We start from the raw sequence: 16,603 nt of genomic DNA on the forward strand, positions 1-16,603 counted from the left end.
TATGCCGACCTCCCAGTGGTTCCACTGCAGTGTGCTCACTGCTGCAGCCTGGGCTCCCTGTGACAGATCAGCCGTGCTAAAGAGGGAATGTACAAATCCAGAACAGCTAGAGGGTTTGTCCACAGCATGTCCCTAAAATGCACAGGTCTTGTGCTCACCTCACTGCAGAATTCCCTCAGTTGCAATTCTAAACAGATTCACCTGTACATGAGGTCCATCAGCATCTCCGGGTCTTCCTGAAATTCCCTCATTTTCACCGTATCTGATAGGATGCTGTTCAGATTACACAGTAGCTCCTCTACCTGCAGTAATATAAAGATCAATGTGCATTTCTCAGGGGTTCATTTTTTCCTTCTGGAAAAATAACAGCATATGCACCAGCTGATGTTACTCTCTTTAAGTCTCTTTTACCCAAGGGAATGTCAGGATGCTGAATTGCTGCAAGATATGTTTTTTTTTCAGCTATATTCAATGCAGCGAAGACTGCTGACATAGCAAATCTTACACACATATTTTTATTAAACAAAATGAGTTGAAATCCTTTGATCTATTTATTTCTGAATGAAAAAAATCAAACCTATGTGCTAATGGAGTTCAGCTTTAGTTGATCTTTGATCTGATAATAAACCAGATGTTTTTGTAAGTCTTCAGCACAAGCTGAGTTACTGTAAGAATTTTAGCAAATCATCTGACAATTGCTTGAAATGTTTGTCATTATTGCTGCTGACACCTTATGAGTTGGCAAAGAGAGAGAAATTTCCATGGTACTTGTCTGAAAACATAATGAATCAAATTCCACCTTGGGATATTCTTACAGTTCCTACTGGGGTCCAGAAGAAAGCTGTACTCAAAACTAAGAGATGATTCTCCTGTAATGTGATTTCAGAGGACATTCTCAAGAGTTTATACTAAGGAATTTAGTCATCCACTTCTTCCCTGCTTATTGTTGTGTAAACTCATGCAATAACCAGTGCATCCTTATTTTTGTTGCTTTGAAAGACCAAAATCTAGAACTCGCTTCAAGCACACTCCTATGTGAAAGCTCCTGATAGAAGACATACGTGTTAAAGAAGATTTTACCTGGATGGGAAATGGAGTTGCCTGCATATCCATATCTTCCTCTGCATAGGCTAAGATGGTTCGTAAGGACCGTCGAAGGAATTCCTCATTAAACTCAGGTGATTTTCCAACCAGAGAAGCTAGTGACATAGTCACCTGCATCTTCACTCTTGCAAAATTCTTTCAGAAGACAAAACAACAACATGAAAGAATGATGGCTGCACTGCATCATGCATATCTCTGTCTCCTGTTTAAAACAAACCCACTTTCTCCTGCCCACATTGAGTGCATTAAACTTGCCACTCATACAAGTGGCCTGTGGTACTTCAAATCCAGTCCTGCTTTACCCATTTAAGCCAAAGTTTCCTAATTCTGACATGTCTGTACTTTGGGACTAGAGTGTTCTTTCGAATACACATGCTTGCTTGAGACAAAGGGAGTGACCAAAAAAAGCTTGAGGCCAGTGGGTGTGACGATCAGATCACCCACAGAGGAGAAGAAGAGGAAGCATGACTGGGAAAACATTCTGGAAACAGGTCTAGGAAGCAAAAGGCCTCTGAGGGCTTCAATCGGTGATGCATTACACCTTGCTAATCACAGTGTCTCCACAGTACATTTTTCTTCTGCAAAGAAGAAATATCCAAGGCCTACATATCCAAGGCCTTTAAAGTAACAACTAGTAGAGTTGTTACTTTAACAATTGTTAAAGATTGTTAACAGTTTAGATTGCGTGAGATCAGATGCTGTCCAAAATGCTAATGCATGTACTTTCATGCTAGAACACTATGAACCTACATGCATAATGTACACATTTTTATTTCATATGTGTGGCAAAAATCAGAGTCCAAGAACTTGGCGAAGAATTCCCATTAATACAAGTATGCAGTACTACTGAGATTGTAATTGCATTAGAATAGAACTAGACTAAGTAGTTGTGACACAGAAGTGAAAAAAAAAGTGAGAGAATGAAGAGTATTGCTTAAGCATTGTATAGGCTTTGCTGTCAGAGGCCTAATGCCGTTCCGTTTGAAGCTGCATTTACAGATGTTGCAGGAAAAAGTCACATTTTCCTAAACAAGGCAATGAAAAATAATTAAAACTACTTTTCCCCTATACTTCTAGCACTTCTCCTGGCTCAAATGTATGAAACAGCAGACCATGTGATTGTCTGCAGATGCATTCTATTTGCTATGGCAACTGCAGTCTCTGTTTCAATTGATCACAAAAAGGTGTCACAGAACATACTGCTTTCTAAAAATCTTACACTGGTAGAGCTGAAACTGTATCTCATGAGGAGATAGAGAGTGGCACAGGCTTGAGTCCGTGTAATATCTATGCTGCTGCTGCAGTGATGGAGAACTCTTTGACACAGGTCAGCACACTGTTCAACCTCCTCTTCAAACAGCAAATCTCCAAACTAAGGGAAACAGAGAAGAAAACATTCATTACTCTCATTTCTAGCATTAAAACATCATTAGCTTAGTGCACAAAAATCACGGGATTCAGCAAAAGACTAAATTTTTCAAAATCAACATTTTATATTTTTTTTTAAATTTGGACTTCTGATTCCTGTGATGCTATAGGTTTGATTTTTAAGCTTTTCTACAGAAAAGAAGGGTTTGGAAATAGCCTTTGTGTTTTGAAAAAGAGAGAAACAGACAGAATGACAACATTTCTCAGAGTGGGATGGCCCCAGGCACTTTCAAAAACATCAAATATTGTAAAATTCTTAGAAGTAGTAGAGTTGCTATTCTCAGAATACATAATGGTTGATGAAACATGCAAATACTTCCTTAAGCATATGGAGCAATTACTAGCTTTTTACACCAACGCCCTACCCTTCCCCAGGCCTCCAGCATGTTCTTCCACCTACAGTGTGCCACAAAACTTCCACTGCCCAGTTTTCACACAAGACCCTCCTTTACAGCGTCTTCACAATGCACACAGCAGACAATAAGCTCAGGGGGCAAGATGTCTGTCCTAAGAAACTCTCACCATAGAAGCACAGATGCACCAGTATCATACACACACATAGGACTGATAAAGGTGGGTGAGTGAACACAAGATATTATTATATGGGTCTAATTTGCAGACCCATTTTCCAGTTCTCAACTTTTTTCAGTCCATTATCTCACTGTTTTATGTCTAATTTATATTACAAGCCTGGTGGCACAGGGTTTTACCATTTTTATTTGTAAAATAACATCTACATGCCTACAGTGTAATAGAAGTAATAGAAATAATTACAATGATTGCTTCAGAAAATACAGAACTGAGTCAGCTTAACTAGAAGATCTATTTCAATGAGAATAATGATTGCTTCACAAAATTCATTATTGTAATTGGAAGTTAGCTTTTAAAGATAAAGTACAATGAAAACATAATTATTAGTTTCATAACTACTCAGGTATCTACCCAATCTACCAATTAGACTTTGTCACCCAATCTGCACTTGAGAGCAGACAGACATTAATTGGACAGGAGTATCCTGTTTCTTATTTGCATTTCAGAATAGTTTAGAGGAAAATCAACGTTTCATGGATTCTTCCTTTGTGGAATTGCTTTTCTTTGTTGGAGAATGAATCTTAAAAAGATTTTAGAATCTTCATGAAGCACCCAACCCATTTTGACCTACATTATGAAACATTGGGTCAATTTCTATCCCCATATACATTTTGAAGTTCATGTGGTTTTTTTTGTTTTGTTTTGTTTTTGTTTTGTTATTTTTTTCTCTTTTGATCTTTTGGTTTTGGTGGTTGTTGTGTTTTGGAGGTTTTGTAAATTGGTGATAGAGAAATAAAAGGGAGACTAGGATTTGGCCTAGTTTTCAGGTAGAACAAAGATGAAAACTGTCAACATCTTAGAATCTACTTAGAATTTTGGAACATATCTTAGAAGTAGAAACCTAGCATGATGCCCCAGATCTCTCATGATCTTTGATTTCTCTGCTGCTCAACTGGTTGGAAACAAGTCCTGATGATATAATAACTTAAATTTGACTTTATGGAAATTGTGCAAACCCTGGCATTAAGAGCCCTCATTAAAATCAGAATGCATTTGAAATAAAATATGTGGAGTCTTTTATCTTTCTATTAGTAAATCTTCTATATTTGAGAGCAGACTGCTAAACTCACAAGATTATTCCGACTCAGTTATTCCATCATGTGTGCTCAGTGAAATAACCTTACAATAGCTGTAGAAATCCTGTAACAACCCTATAGACAGTAATTTGTATTTACATATGCAAAATATATTTAATGAATGCCAAAAAAAAGTAGTAAGTGCACACAGCTCTGCTCTAGAAATGCTGCTCTAATAATTTGACTGGAAGCAAGAAAACAAAAATATGTCAGGAGCATACCTTGGCAATGAGTGCTCTGAGTGTAGCAAAGCAATGAGTCAGGTAAGTGGTGCTCTGATCGAAGCCAAGAGAATTTACCAGGACCTTCAAAACTCCTCCCAAAAGATTATCTCTGCACTCTACCGCAAAGCTTGCCTACATATGGAGGAGAAAAACAATAACTGTATGAGATAGTTCAGCAAGGAACTAGAACATAGGAGCTGAAGTTCTGCTTTCCAGTCCATGAGACATCCAGGAGTTTAGAATTTGCAGTTTTTTCACTTGTTAACATCTGCTTCAGAGGAATTTCAAAACAATTCTGTAGTGATCAGGAAGACAGAGCAGAACATGTCCCAAACATTTCCCAATTTCTGCAGCCCCTCCAATGTATTTTTAAGCTCAGCCAGTTTCTGCAGTGATTCTTGAAGCTCTGTTCACATTTTGTCCAATCCTTCATGTACCTTGTATTAGGAACTGATCCTGTGACAGGCAAGCATCATCCTTTCCCTTGCCTCCTCATGCTCTGATTTCCTGGGCATCTAGGCTAACAGGCATACTGGTATGTTCTGATCCAACCCACAACCCAAATACTGGGTAGACTAGGTGCTGTGAGTGGTGTCATGTGAAAGCAATGCCCAGTACAACAACATTCTACTAGCTAAATGCTCTTCTACTAATATGTTTTCAAGCACCGAGTTTTCTCCTCACTATCTATGTGTGTGGGTCCCACAGTAGTATTCCCATATCCATGAATTTGGATTGTCTCTCCTAAACTGGGAGGTTATGCCTAAGCAGAGTCAACTATCACTTTTCACAGGGGTCAAAGGACCTGTGAAATTTTACTGCATCTGACTCCTAGCTGTTAAATACATTCTGCACATTACATTGCTTTAGGAGGGCACATCTCTTTTCAGGACTCCAGAGGTGGGAGATACTTTCCTGCACAGAGCATTCAAGGTTAAATCTTTTTGTCTCTTAAATCCTTATGTCTAGGATCATACATGTGAGTATGATGTATGATGGCCCAAAGGCCATCCAGCACTACAGTTCTAGATTTCTAATATCTTCAGCTACATTCCTGGCATAAATGAAGGTTTTTCTTCTCTCATCCTCTCCAAACTCCAGGATCATTGTAAGACAGTGGAAAAGGCTTTCAAAAACATCTACTGAAGACAAGGTGGTAGATTTCCCTTTTATTCACAGTAGTGCAATACCTATAGCAGAAAGGTCTTGTAGTGACAGTATAAGACAGGCAGCAATTTAATCTTTGGATTCATTCTTATTCATATTTTTCTTATCTTCTTTTTTTTTTTCTTTTCAAGACTATACAAGTTTACAGAAGATCTTGAATTAAAATATTTTGCATTGTCTAAGAAACAAAAGAAGAAATGAATCTTGCTTCCACTGCCTTCTGAGGGAGCAGGGACTGGTACCAAGCCAGCTCTGCCATTTCTCACCTGGATGATGTTCTCTTGCATATCGAGAATGATCAGGTTAGCTTCAGTTGCCAAGTTTCCACTGATCAGGGCTTCTTGATCTAGCTCAGCTTTGGTCCTGCAAAAAGATGTCCTAATTTAAGCATGCAGACAGTACCCTGCAGACAGACAGCTCTTTAAACAAAGCCAAAATAGAAATGATACCATTCTGAATGATCCTGTAAGAGCAAACAATGGCAATAGTGTTCAACAGTATTTCTTCAAAACTATAGAGTCAGTTGAGGAAAGCTGATATTGTAGAAGGGAAGTCTCAAAGGGAACATCCAAAACTAGGCCTCTAGATAGCTCAAATAGATCCTTTTGCTTCCTTAATTGTCCTCTGGGTAATGGCTACTCAATATCATGTTCAATTGTTCAATAAACTGCGCTGTAATTTCTGAATACATTGCCTGTAGCAGGACACAAAAACCTGAAATGGAATAAGGGTGACTGTTCTGACAATTTCAGAAGAAAAAAAGTAACAACGGCAGACTAGGACAAAGTGGAAATTGCTTCAGTGCCACAGAAGCAGTGTTTAACGTAGGCAATTTAAAATGTTTCTTGAGACAGCAGGTCCACTGGGGTCAATACAGCAGTACCTCAGGCCATTTAAAAGAGAACTGAAATATGTATAAAAGATATAGAAAATGGTGGTTAAGGCAATGCATAATACCTTCTTCATTGAGACTCAAGGACAATGTCTGCAACATAGCTCCTGTGCAGCTGAATATTCTAAGCATAGGTGAAGCTCCTAACAAAAGTGCATTTTCAGACATCTCTTTTATGCCAGAAACACAAAGAGGAGGCTTTGTACTTTTCCCTAAACTGCTCAAAAAATGTTGCCTGGCCAGAGGATGCCTAGAGCTTGAGAACAGAGATCCTCTGACTTGGGACAGATTTCCTAAGGTGCATTTCTGTGGTTGGAGCAACACTCTTACAATCACACTTCTGAGCAACTTCAAAATCTGTAGCAGCTCTGCTACGTTCATTTACCCAAAAATAAAACCAGAAAAGTAGAGCCATCCTTTAGGGCACAAGCAGATAATTCTGCTGATGGCTAGGAAAGGAAATCAGGGTAGTAATATGGTTACTATTTACAATGACTGACTCAAAGCAACAAAGAACAGAAGGATCTGCCAAAAGGATGGTGCTCTAATCAAGCCAGAGATCACCAAACATGAGCAAGAACTGAACAAATTGAGCGAACAGTATAGCTGTTTGAACCACTTCCAGCAACCACGGAGCCTTGCACATTGACCATGCTGACTAGATCTTCCCTGACATGACACATAGTTTACAGCTGCTACTACAATCCCAAAACATTATCCTCCCTGACTCCTGCTAACAGTGCTTCTTGATATTAACACGGCATGTCAAACCCAGCTTAGCTGATTTCATGTGGCAAAGCATATACTACAGTACTGTATATAGTGAAGAACCCACAGCAACACCAAAATAAATGTCATACCAAGCCTCTGTGGAGTACTTGATACAACCTGTATCACTAACTAGTGTTTTCCACACTGTTAAGAAGAAGGAAAAAAATGCATAGATAGCTATTTAAACTTCTCATTCACGTATTTGTGACCTCTTTGTTGTGTCATAGCAACAGCTACATTAACATTTTCTATTTTGTCCTCTTTGACAGAAGAGGGAAAGGATTGAAACTGCTGATTTTGTAATAAAATATCATAAGAGAAAGAATAAAACATAAAATCCCCAAACAGCTTGGCTCTAATAAAAGCAATATGTCTTTATTAAATTACTTACTTATCTTGCCTCTCATTTGCCTGCCGCCACTGAGTCTGCTCCTTTCTCCAGCGCAGGTTTTCATTTAGCCCCGCTGATCTGTCATTCCCTGAGAGTGCAACATATGTCAGTGAGATTAAAGCAAAAAGCAACACCTAAAGTCTGATAACTCAGCAAGAGAAGGAGATATATTTCTGTAGCACTCTGTCAGAATTAAAACCATCCAACTTTACAGCTTCAAGGCTCTAGTAAAAAGACAGGACCCCATCACTTACTTCATTGAGGATTTTTAGAACATTAGCTTGCTTAATATCTTCAAAAATCAAACCACAGATTATTCCATTTATTAAATGAAACAACCTTTTTTGCTATGAACAATTTGTTCTTACTGATAATTTTGACACCATTTCTTGGCTCTTGATTAGACACCACCACAATTTTTCAGAACATCTTAAAACTTCTTTCTTGGATCATATTCTTTACATGAAAAGAGTTCAGTCCTAGCTACACCTTGGATAGTTGAAAGTTAAAGATATTTTTATCCACACAAAACCAACAAAGGTTTGCAAGAGAAAGGACTGTGGGTAAAAAATATAAGGATGAAAATGGGTAATGTGCATAAAACCCAACAAACTCATTTATGTCTACAACCATTTGAGTTCCTCTCAAAAGACATGGGGAAAGAGGGGTATGAAGTACCAGCTGGTATTCTGCAGCGCTTCATCATTTCTCCTCTGGCTCCTTCACCTCTCAGTAAAGCCTCTTCTAGTCGGGCTTTAACATCTCGGGACTTCTGGAGTGCTTGGGTGCTAACTTTATCTGAGGTTTGCTTGCCCTGAAAGTAAAGTCAAACCAGTTGCTACCAATGCCTCCATCTTTGGACCTGAGTCCAAACTACATCTCCAGAATGAGACACAAGAGGAGAGATCTGTAGAAAGGGCAGAAAGCAATGAATATGACTGACTAACATACAAAGGCTAATAAATGTTGCAAATAAGGAAAGAGGTAGCATATGTACTGCTAAGAGACACATAGATGTAGCTCAGTACTAGAGAGAGAAATCAGAGTGAAGGTTATTTGGTCAGTTTCAGACAGACCCTCTCACAGAGGCCTGAAATCAAGTCCCAGCTCTTAATTAAAGAGTCATTCTTAGTGTCCTGTCCACTACTTACAGGAGCTGTCCATATACTTCCCACCAAAAATAGCCCTCAAATACCCAGGTAAAGGAAAATAATAAAACAGCTTAAGCCAAAGTCATAGGACTTCCTTGAAGGTTTTGGCTGTATTTTGCTTGAAGGCTAGTGTCAGTTATTTTATCTCAATTAATTTGTCCATTTGCAGTAGTGCTAATCTAACCACTGCTGATAACAAATTTACCCCAGACAGCTGGAATTTATGGAAAAAAACCTGAACCAAAGCAGGACCACAAAACCACACCATGTTTCACTTACCTTGTACTCAAAGCATGAGACACAAATGAAGAGAAGGTCTAAAATTCTGTTCAACTGCATGGGTGGAAGGTCTGCAATCCATTTCTGTATTAGATTCTGATCAGCATTCTTCATGATCCAGAGGAAACAGATCAAAAGATTGCGAGTAGTTTCAGGACCTAATGTGGCACTCTGTCTGTAGGGCTAGAAGCAGATAAATGTCAGTTGAAAAAAGAAAAAGGAGAAGAAGGTCATTCAGGTGATAATGTTATTTAAATGATAGTCAAATCAAATCTCAGAACTGGACTTCAGTAAGTTTGACCTCTTCCGGTTTACAATTATTGTATTTTTTGAATGTATGTATCATTAGTGAAAGGAGCAGTTGAATGCATTTGAAAGACTGAGAGAGGCACAAGAGCACTGTTTGCTAGACATTTGTATTTTCATTTCCCTGGAATAATGTAGAAGAAGATTCTTTAACTGTTTGGTTTCCTCCTGCCATCTAGTTGTGTCAAATTGCCCAGTAGATTAAAAAAACAATGAGGAAAGAGATAGAGAGAGAAAAAGAAGGATCTGAGTCCTAGATCCATGTATTCAGCTGAGGCTGGAACTGGGAAGCAATGTGGCACTCATTTGCTGATCTGGAAGTGAGTCTAGGCTTGGTGTGGAAATTGAAACAAATGTGGGAGAAAAAGAGAACTTTGTGTGGTAAAGCAGTAATTAAATGACTAGAAGAGAAGAGGAGAAGATGACAGGCGGAATATGAGGGATTCTTTGGGGCTGGAGGAAACAAAAATGCAGTTTCTCATGACTGTAGTTATTAGTGACAAGAAAGGATAAAAGGAGAAAAAAAGAAAGAGGAAAACAGATACAAGAAAGGAGATTGGTAGAGAAGTGGACATACCAGGGACACCAGAGGTATTCCAGAGTTCCTGATGTTGAACTGATTCCCTGCAATGGCAAGGGCCACATTTTGGTTGATTGCACCTGCAGACTCTTGTTCCTCTTCTGGGCTTCCTGTGCGTCCCTTTCCACTGCGGATATCTGAAACTAGATTTCAAATATCCCATTGGAACTTCAGGAGCAATCCAGTTGTTGCTGCTCACGTCACAGTTTTCCATTCGTCTGTAACCTAACAAAACAATTAGTGCCTCCACCCCTGAGAGTGTTTGGCTGATGTACCAAGCCGTAAAAGAGGCACAGCATTAGCAAGACAGATTGCAGCTATCTGCAAAGACTGCCAAATTATTCAAATAAATAAAAGGTGGTAGCAAATGTGAGGTTGTCTCCGAAATTCAAAGCTAAGGCAGTGCTTTGTAAGACTTGAAACCACCCAGTTCCAAGAAAAGAATAAACATAGAAGCCATACATGGATTTGGTGATACTCAACAAAGTACGTAAGTCAGTACTAACAGGTGACAGAGCCAGTATTGCCTGATGACTAAAGAAAAAGTTTAATTTCAAGCATCTAGCTGCTTCTATTCCCTACTAGTCTTGACATCACTATCAGCAAATAAAGTTACTTATACCTAAGTTTTGTAAAAATCTCCTCTGATTCTAAGCATCCATTTTGTGTTTTGCAAGTCCTGTGTTTCAGTGAAACTGAGTGACCAGTTGGACCCTGCGTGTTCAGAATGAGATCAGCAGCCTCTTGCAACAGATACTTAAAAAGAAGGACACTCTAAAACTTAGCCATATGGGTACACCTGGGCTTCCTCATAATATCTCTTTTCGTCTATGGTATGAGGATAATATTTAGATTAGATGAATGATGTGAGATCTGATTAGTTAGTGTAGACTAAATACTTCGACCTTATCAAACTGAAAGTGCTAAATAATACTTTCACATTAGTAAGTTTTTTGTTCAGATGTCTAAACACAAAATATTTTCAGGACAGTGACAAAAATATATTCTTCAGAGTTTATACCTTTAATTAATTAATTTTTGTATCATGTTAATAGCACTAAGGAGCAATAGAAGAAGACAGAAAGAATACAATCCAATTTCTTTAATTGTGATATAACAGGATGTCAGTATCACTCTTGTTTTCTTCCCTACTGTCTGCTAAGCCTACCTAGATCTCAATATTTCATGCAGACCCTGTAGGCTTTATTTGCAAGATCATAAAATTTACACTAAGAGATATGTAGGAGTACTTACAGTTTCATCTCTGGTCTATCATTTACTCATGAAGTGAGGACACCAAAGCTTTTCCTGTCTGTAAAAATTCAGTTTACTTCTAAGTAAATAAATATTCAGCTTTACTAGACCATAGGGAATTTCTGCACTTAGTGTGATCTATTTTGTGTTTGATAAACTGCTTAAACAAGTTGCACTAAAAAGCTAAAAAATCCAAAGGGAAAAAGGTCTTACTTGTAAAATCATGGAGTTGTGGTAGTGAATCCAAAATTATACCAACCAAAGGGAGGTAAAGAGCTGCAATTTTAATCTTCACCTCTTTTTTGGAGCAACGTGGATCTAGGTCATGAGAACTCAGCAGGCTAAGGATAGCACTGACAGCTTTTCTTTGCACCTTGTTAATCCTGTCAACATAGAAACCATCCATGAGCTCCATTTATGGATTATGCACAAATCACTTATAAATCAAAGATGTAATAAACAGAGTGGAGATTAAAGAAACAAATTAATACACCAATATTCATTGGATAATCCCTTCCATTCTGATCAGAGATTCATGTTTCCTTCAAAAGACAGGTATCTTAAATCTCCAAGCTCCTTTACTACAATCAAGGAGTACCTAAGTCTTTCAAACTTCCCATAAAAATTCAGTATGGTGAAGAGAGGTGCTTAAAGAAAACCATCAAACTCTGGTGAAGGTTTGGTTAAACTCGTAAGCTCAGACAAAGGCATAAGTGTCTCAGAGAGAAGAGCAACCGAAATTTTGTGTTCTCAATTCACATACTTAGCCAATACTATCACAACAAATAGCATATTTTTATTCACTCCGAGCAGATAAAACAATGACTGGGTCATTGCTGTGTTACAGAGTGACTCATTGAAAAGAGTGGGGGAAACGGGACTGCACTGGAATCAAAGTATGACCTTGCCAAGAGTAACAATGTGACTCAATTCCATTCTAAAATCTGCAAATTGAGATACACACCCCTCGCTGTCTGCGTCCAGCGCTGCTGCCAATTCAGTGAAAAGTAAGCCAGTCAGAAAGTGTTGCTGGCGATATTCGGCTGAGAGGTCAAACATACCAGTGATTTTCTGGTCCTGGAAACTAGAGCAGGAGCTGGAGTTCTGCAGAAGTATATTAGAAGTGTTAAAGTATGATCACCAAAATCAAGGTTCTTAAAGAGGCTATAGTCACAGTCCATGTAGCTAACAGAAAATCTCTACCAGAGGAAAACCACAGACTTGAAGAAAGGTTGGACATTTTGGAGGAGAACAACTGGGTGTGAAATAAAAACTACCTAATTTCAAATGAGTCTCCAGCTAGGATGCAATCTCATCCTTTTCATTCTGTACCAGTAACTCAAGTACTTGACATTTTTTGAGATGTAAAATTCCTACCCTGTATTCACTCATTTCGAAAGGATGTGAAGTGAAAATTTTCTCCATGTTTACAATTTTTAATATTGCTCTTACTATTGCAGAGCAGCCATTGTGTATCATACAGCAAGAGGCTGCCTATACATTAAGTGGGACTTTGGTGTCTTCAGCATCCATGATGCCTAGCATGGAAGTAAGGCCAGGAAAGATGTGAACAGTGTTTCCTTTCAGCCTGGAAATCCTTGGCTGAGCTTGCTGGCAGCTGGCACAATTTAGAACAGCCTTCAAACTGCTGTAACTTAGAGCTTTGACTGATATACAGCCAGCCCAGGAACGGAAAGTTGCTGCTATATATGTATTGTGAACTTCTTAGCTTCTCCAATCACCGGTGTGTGCCACAGGTCACCTGGAATGTTTTTGTCACCCTGATCAGGTGAGTAGAAGTCTTAAACTCTATTTCCCACTGCAACTTCTTGGTTGTAAGAGTCCAGATTTAGCTTTTAATTTATACTCTTCAATATTCTTCCCCAATATTTCTGCCAGTCACCTAAGAATAGTCCCAAAACACAAACACATAAAGTATCAGTATACCGCACAGCGGCAGCTGTCTTCCAGCATATGGGGTCAAATAAGATGCATGTCTCTGAGCAGCCCCATATTTGTGCTTCAACCCACTCAAATTCAACCTCAAGCAGACTGTACTATGGCTGCACTATGTTTGTGTGGAATAACACTAAAGTGTAGAGCACCCATTAAGTGCATTTGGCTTCTCTCCAAGAATTTAAAGAGATTTATTCACAAGGCCATATTTCTACTTAAAATCTCACTCTAGGTAGGCAGCACTCCTGCTGACAGATCAAAATTACTGCAAGGGTGGTCAGCTAACATATTAAATCATCCAAGGGCCAAAAAAATAGGTTACTCCTAAAGGAGAAAAAAAGTTGACGATGTTGCTTGAAGGAATGATTAATTAAACTGGTGTCTTCCCAGCTCTGACTTGTTAGAACTAGTTATAAAAGCTATGCTGACCTTTTTTTGCCTCATAAGCTGAAGAGTCACATTTCTCGTTCTTTGGCATCTGGGATTAGCATTAACCAAATGTATTGGGAAACCTCAACTCTACGACCTTCAAGCTTTACTTTAAAGACCAGGAAAAACTTCAAGAAAATACTGTATACTATTATTGACCTGTGAGAACCCTTAAGGTATGAGATGTAGCATTCAACCAATTCTTTGGGAATGATACTTGAAAAAGAAACCATGAATTTTAACTGCTCCATTACTCTGAGTGTTTTTGTACTTCCCATTGTTTTTAGTTTCAATTCTATTCCCCTGTCTCCAAGGGTTATGGCAGTTATGGAGCATTGCACTGAATTGCTTCATCCCAGTCCTGACCCCTGCAAAACCACCGACGTGGAAAACAGACAGGCTAGCACCCTTCGATAGAGGGTTTGCCCCATAGTAAAAAAGCAAGATACCATCTAAGTAAAATGTTGAGAAGAGCGCAAGACTGGTAAAATAATGTGTGGCATGCCAGTCAATATTTCTCTTTTGAATGTGTTCATGAACTCCATGGTCAGGAAGGTCCTGATATTCAGGAAATCTAGAGTTGTGTCAGTATCAGGCCAAGTCTGGAAAAATCTGCATGTACTGGGGATGACATCCTGGGAGAAATGAGAAATGATGGATACTGCTTGGAGAGATCTACTCAGGATACCTGAGTGTTTCCACACAGAAAATCATAAAGTTAAAAATAAAAATGAAAACACTGTCCAAACACAGAGAAATCATGGACAAAGTCACAGCATCATGTGTACTACTGCAGGGGGTAGGAACCCAGAACAAAGAATGCTGCTACTGGAAAAAGAAAGTATGATAATCCTGCTCTAAGCAACAGGAAGGTGCAACAGAAATTCACTATTCCAAGATATTGAAAAATGCAGTGTATTAGTCACTAACTTAATAATGGTAACATCCACATCCACTTGGAGAATTAGAAGATCAGTTAGAAGGCAAACACACAGAAAGTTTTCTGTGCACTGCTGCATGCCATAATTCTCCAAAACAGATAATGAAATTCACAGAATTCAGAGAATATTCAAAGTTGGAAGGGACCAACAAGGATCATCAAGTCCAATTCTCAACTAAATGGGGATCAAACCCCCAATCTTGGTGTTATTAGCACCATACTGTAACCAAACTTGTGGTTGTGTATGGATGGGATAAAGGTGTGCCTGTAAATTAGCCTTCAGAGCTATGTTCCTTTTCGACCTGCTATGTCTACCTTAACAGTCATTTTCTGTGTGCATGTTTCTAGAAAAGTATGTATCTGGATCATGTTAAGTTTTAACTTGTGTAGCTGCAGTTTTGCAGTAGTACTCCTATTCCTCCTTCTTTTTTCAAGAGGGAAGTTTTTCTCCCTGATCCAACAGCGCCTAATTTGAAACTAAATATTTGAATGCAGAGCAACAGAAGTCTTTCTCTACATGTGTGCTTCATGTGACATTCATACAATATAATCAAATGGATGACTACCTGGGAGGATAAGGAGGGAGAAGGAGATGCTGGAGCAGATGCAGATGTCATGAAGAAGAAGTTCAGATTGAGGTAATGCTCGTGGCTGCAGAGAATTCTCAGGAACTCAAGTCTCATGGAAATCAGGGTGGAGAGTGAATTCAGCTTGTTTGAAAGCTAGAAAAACAAACAAAAAAGTCTAAAGTGATGGGCATTTACATGCAATTACCATGCAGTGAAATATCCTGCTCCCTGAAAAGGAAATAGACATATAGCCCAGCATACATTAAAACGTTCACTGTACCTAACTAGCTTCCATACATTAGCTGCTCTTCGTTTCAAAGTGATGGTGTCTCTCTCCCTGCTCCCCAGCTGACTTCCCAAGTTCCCAAGAGATAATAAATTGTTTCTTTCCTTTTTTGTCCCAAGAGAAAAACAGACAATATTTTTCTCTTTTGCCTATCACAAAAATGAAAAACAAACTAAACTTTTCTGAGTCTGTGGCAAACTCATAAAAAGTCCTGCTAAGCAACACAGGGCATCAGTGGTCTTGTCATGTCTCTTCATATCAGCAGTGACATCAGTGAAGTATTGTACATACTACAGAAAATGGGATGGTAGCCACCTTGCATTCTCCTACCATCAGCTGACAGAGGGCCTTCCGTTGGTAGAAAACTACAGCATGTGTAAGGGTTCACAAAACAGAAGGAAACGTTCCCCTTCAAATACAACAAATAATCTTGTCACAACATCCTGCATCATCATCTATTTCTAATTTTTTGGAGAAGACAGAGATGTATCATTTTGGTTGACTACCCCAAATCTAAATACTGTCCTCACTGCAGTAGAGGACTCAGAGACTAAAAGTTGATCTGTACAGCCTGCAGACCCTACTGCTAAGGGATGTAAAAAAGTAAGGGAAGAAAAGTTGTTCCATGGATGCTCTGCAGCAGTGCAAAGTATGACATTTCTAAAAGAGTCTTCACCTCCACTCAATTGTTTTTCCGGCAGACTACAAATCAAAAGAGGTTTAAACTCACTGCATATGCAATAGGAAATAGGAAATTTACCTGGACCTTTAACACAACTCAAAGGATCTTGATGGATAAACTAATCAAACAGAACAGAATACAGGACTGGTCATAAGCCAAATGCAATCCCAATCATGCATGGTGCCTACCTGATTGCAGTAATGCTTGATGAGATTGAACACAAATCCTCGGTCCATTAAAGAAAGAAGATCATACAAGAAAAATGCCAGGCTGATATTAATTTTTTCTGCTTGTTCACTTTCCTTGAAAAAAAAAAAAGAAAAAAAATCAGTTTTGATGTATAAAACTTACATAAAGGTGGAAGACTTTATTTAGAGTCATGAAAAAGTAGCATAGGGGCCAGCTCCCCTCATCTCATGGGACATAAAGAACAAGATTGTTTCGGCTCTCCAGTTCACATAATCTTATTAAAATTGCACAAAATCACTTCTGTAAATTATTTCAAGTCTTGTAGCTTTCATAGAGCA

The 16,603-nt window shown here is 38.7% G+C and overlaps 1 protein-coding gene across 6 annotated transcripts in view; it reads right to left on the reverse strand.

The window, feature by feature from the left end:
* DOCK8 (dedicator of cytokinesis 8) overlaps positions 1–16,603 on the reverse strand; it is an 89,051-nt gene that overhangs the window by 15,510 nt on the left and 56,938 nt on the right. For all 6 annotated transcript variants that reach the window (XM_051788374.1, XM_051788371.1, XM_051788373.1 and 3 more), the window contains 13 exons: positions 16,265–16,378; positions 15,106–15,261; positions 12,179–12,318; positions 11,428–11,597; positions 9,958–10,103; positions 9,075–9,257; positions 8,323–8,458; positions 7,645–7,732; positions 5,857–5,953; positions 4,421–4,555; positions 2,324–2,476; positions 1,081–1,239; positions 202–302 (listed from right to left, as the gene is read on the reverse strand). In XM_051788374.1, coding sequence (XP_051644334.1) covers positions 202–302; positions 1,081–1,239; positions 2,324–2,476; positions 4,421–4,555; positions 5,857–5,953; positions 7,645–7,732; positions 8,323–8,458; positions 9,075–9,257; positions 9,958–10,103; positions 11,428–11,597; positions 12,179–12,318; positions 15,106–15,261; positions 16,265–16,378 — 1,778 coding nt within the window. The remainder of the gene's footprint in view (positions 1–201; positions 303–1,080; positions 1,240–2,323; positions 2,477–4,420; positions 4,556–5,856; positions 5,954–7,644; positions 7,733–8,322; positions 8,459–9,074; positions 9,258–9,957; positions 10,104–11,427; positions 11,598–12,178; positions 12,319–15,105; positions 15,262–16,264; positions 16,379–16,603) is intronic.

Source organism: Manacus candei, unplaced genomic scaffold (genome assembly GCF_025592945.1).
Source record: "Manacus candei isolate 608988 ecotype Guabito, Panama unplaced genomic scaffold, ASM2559294v1 h1tg000024l, whole genome shotgun sequence".
Lineage (NCBI taxonomy): Eukaryota > Metazoa > Chordata > Aves > Passeriformes > Pipridae > Manacus > Manacus candei.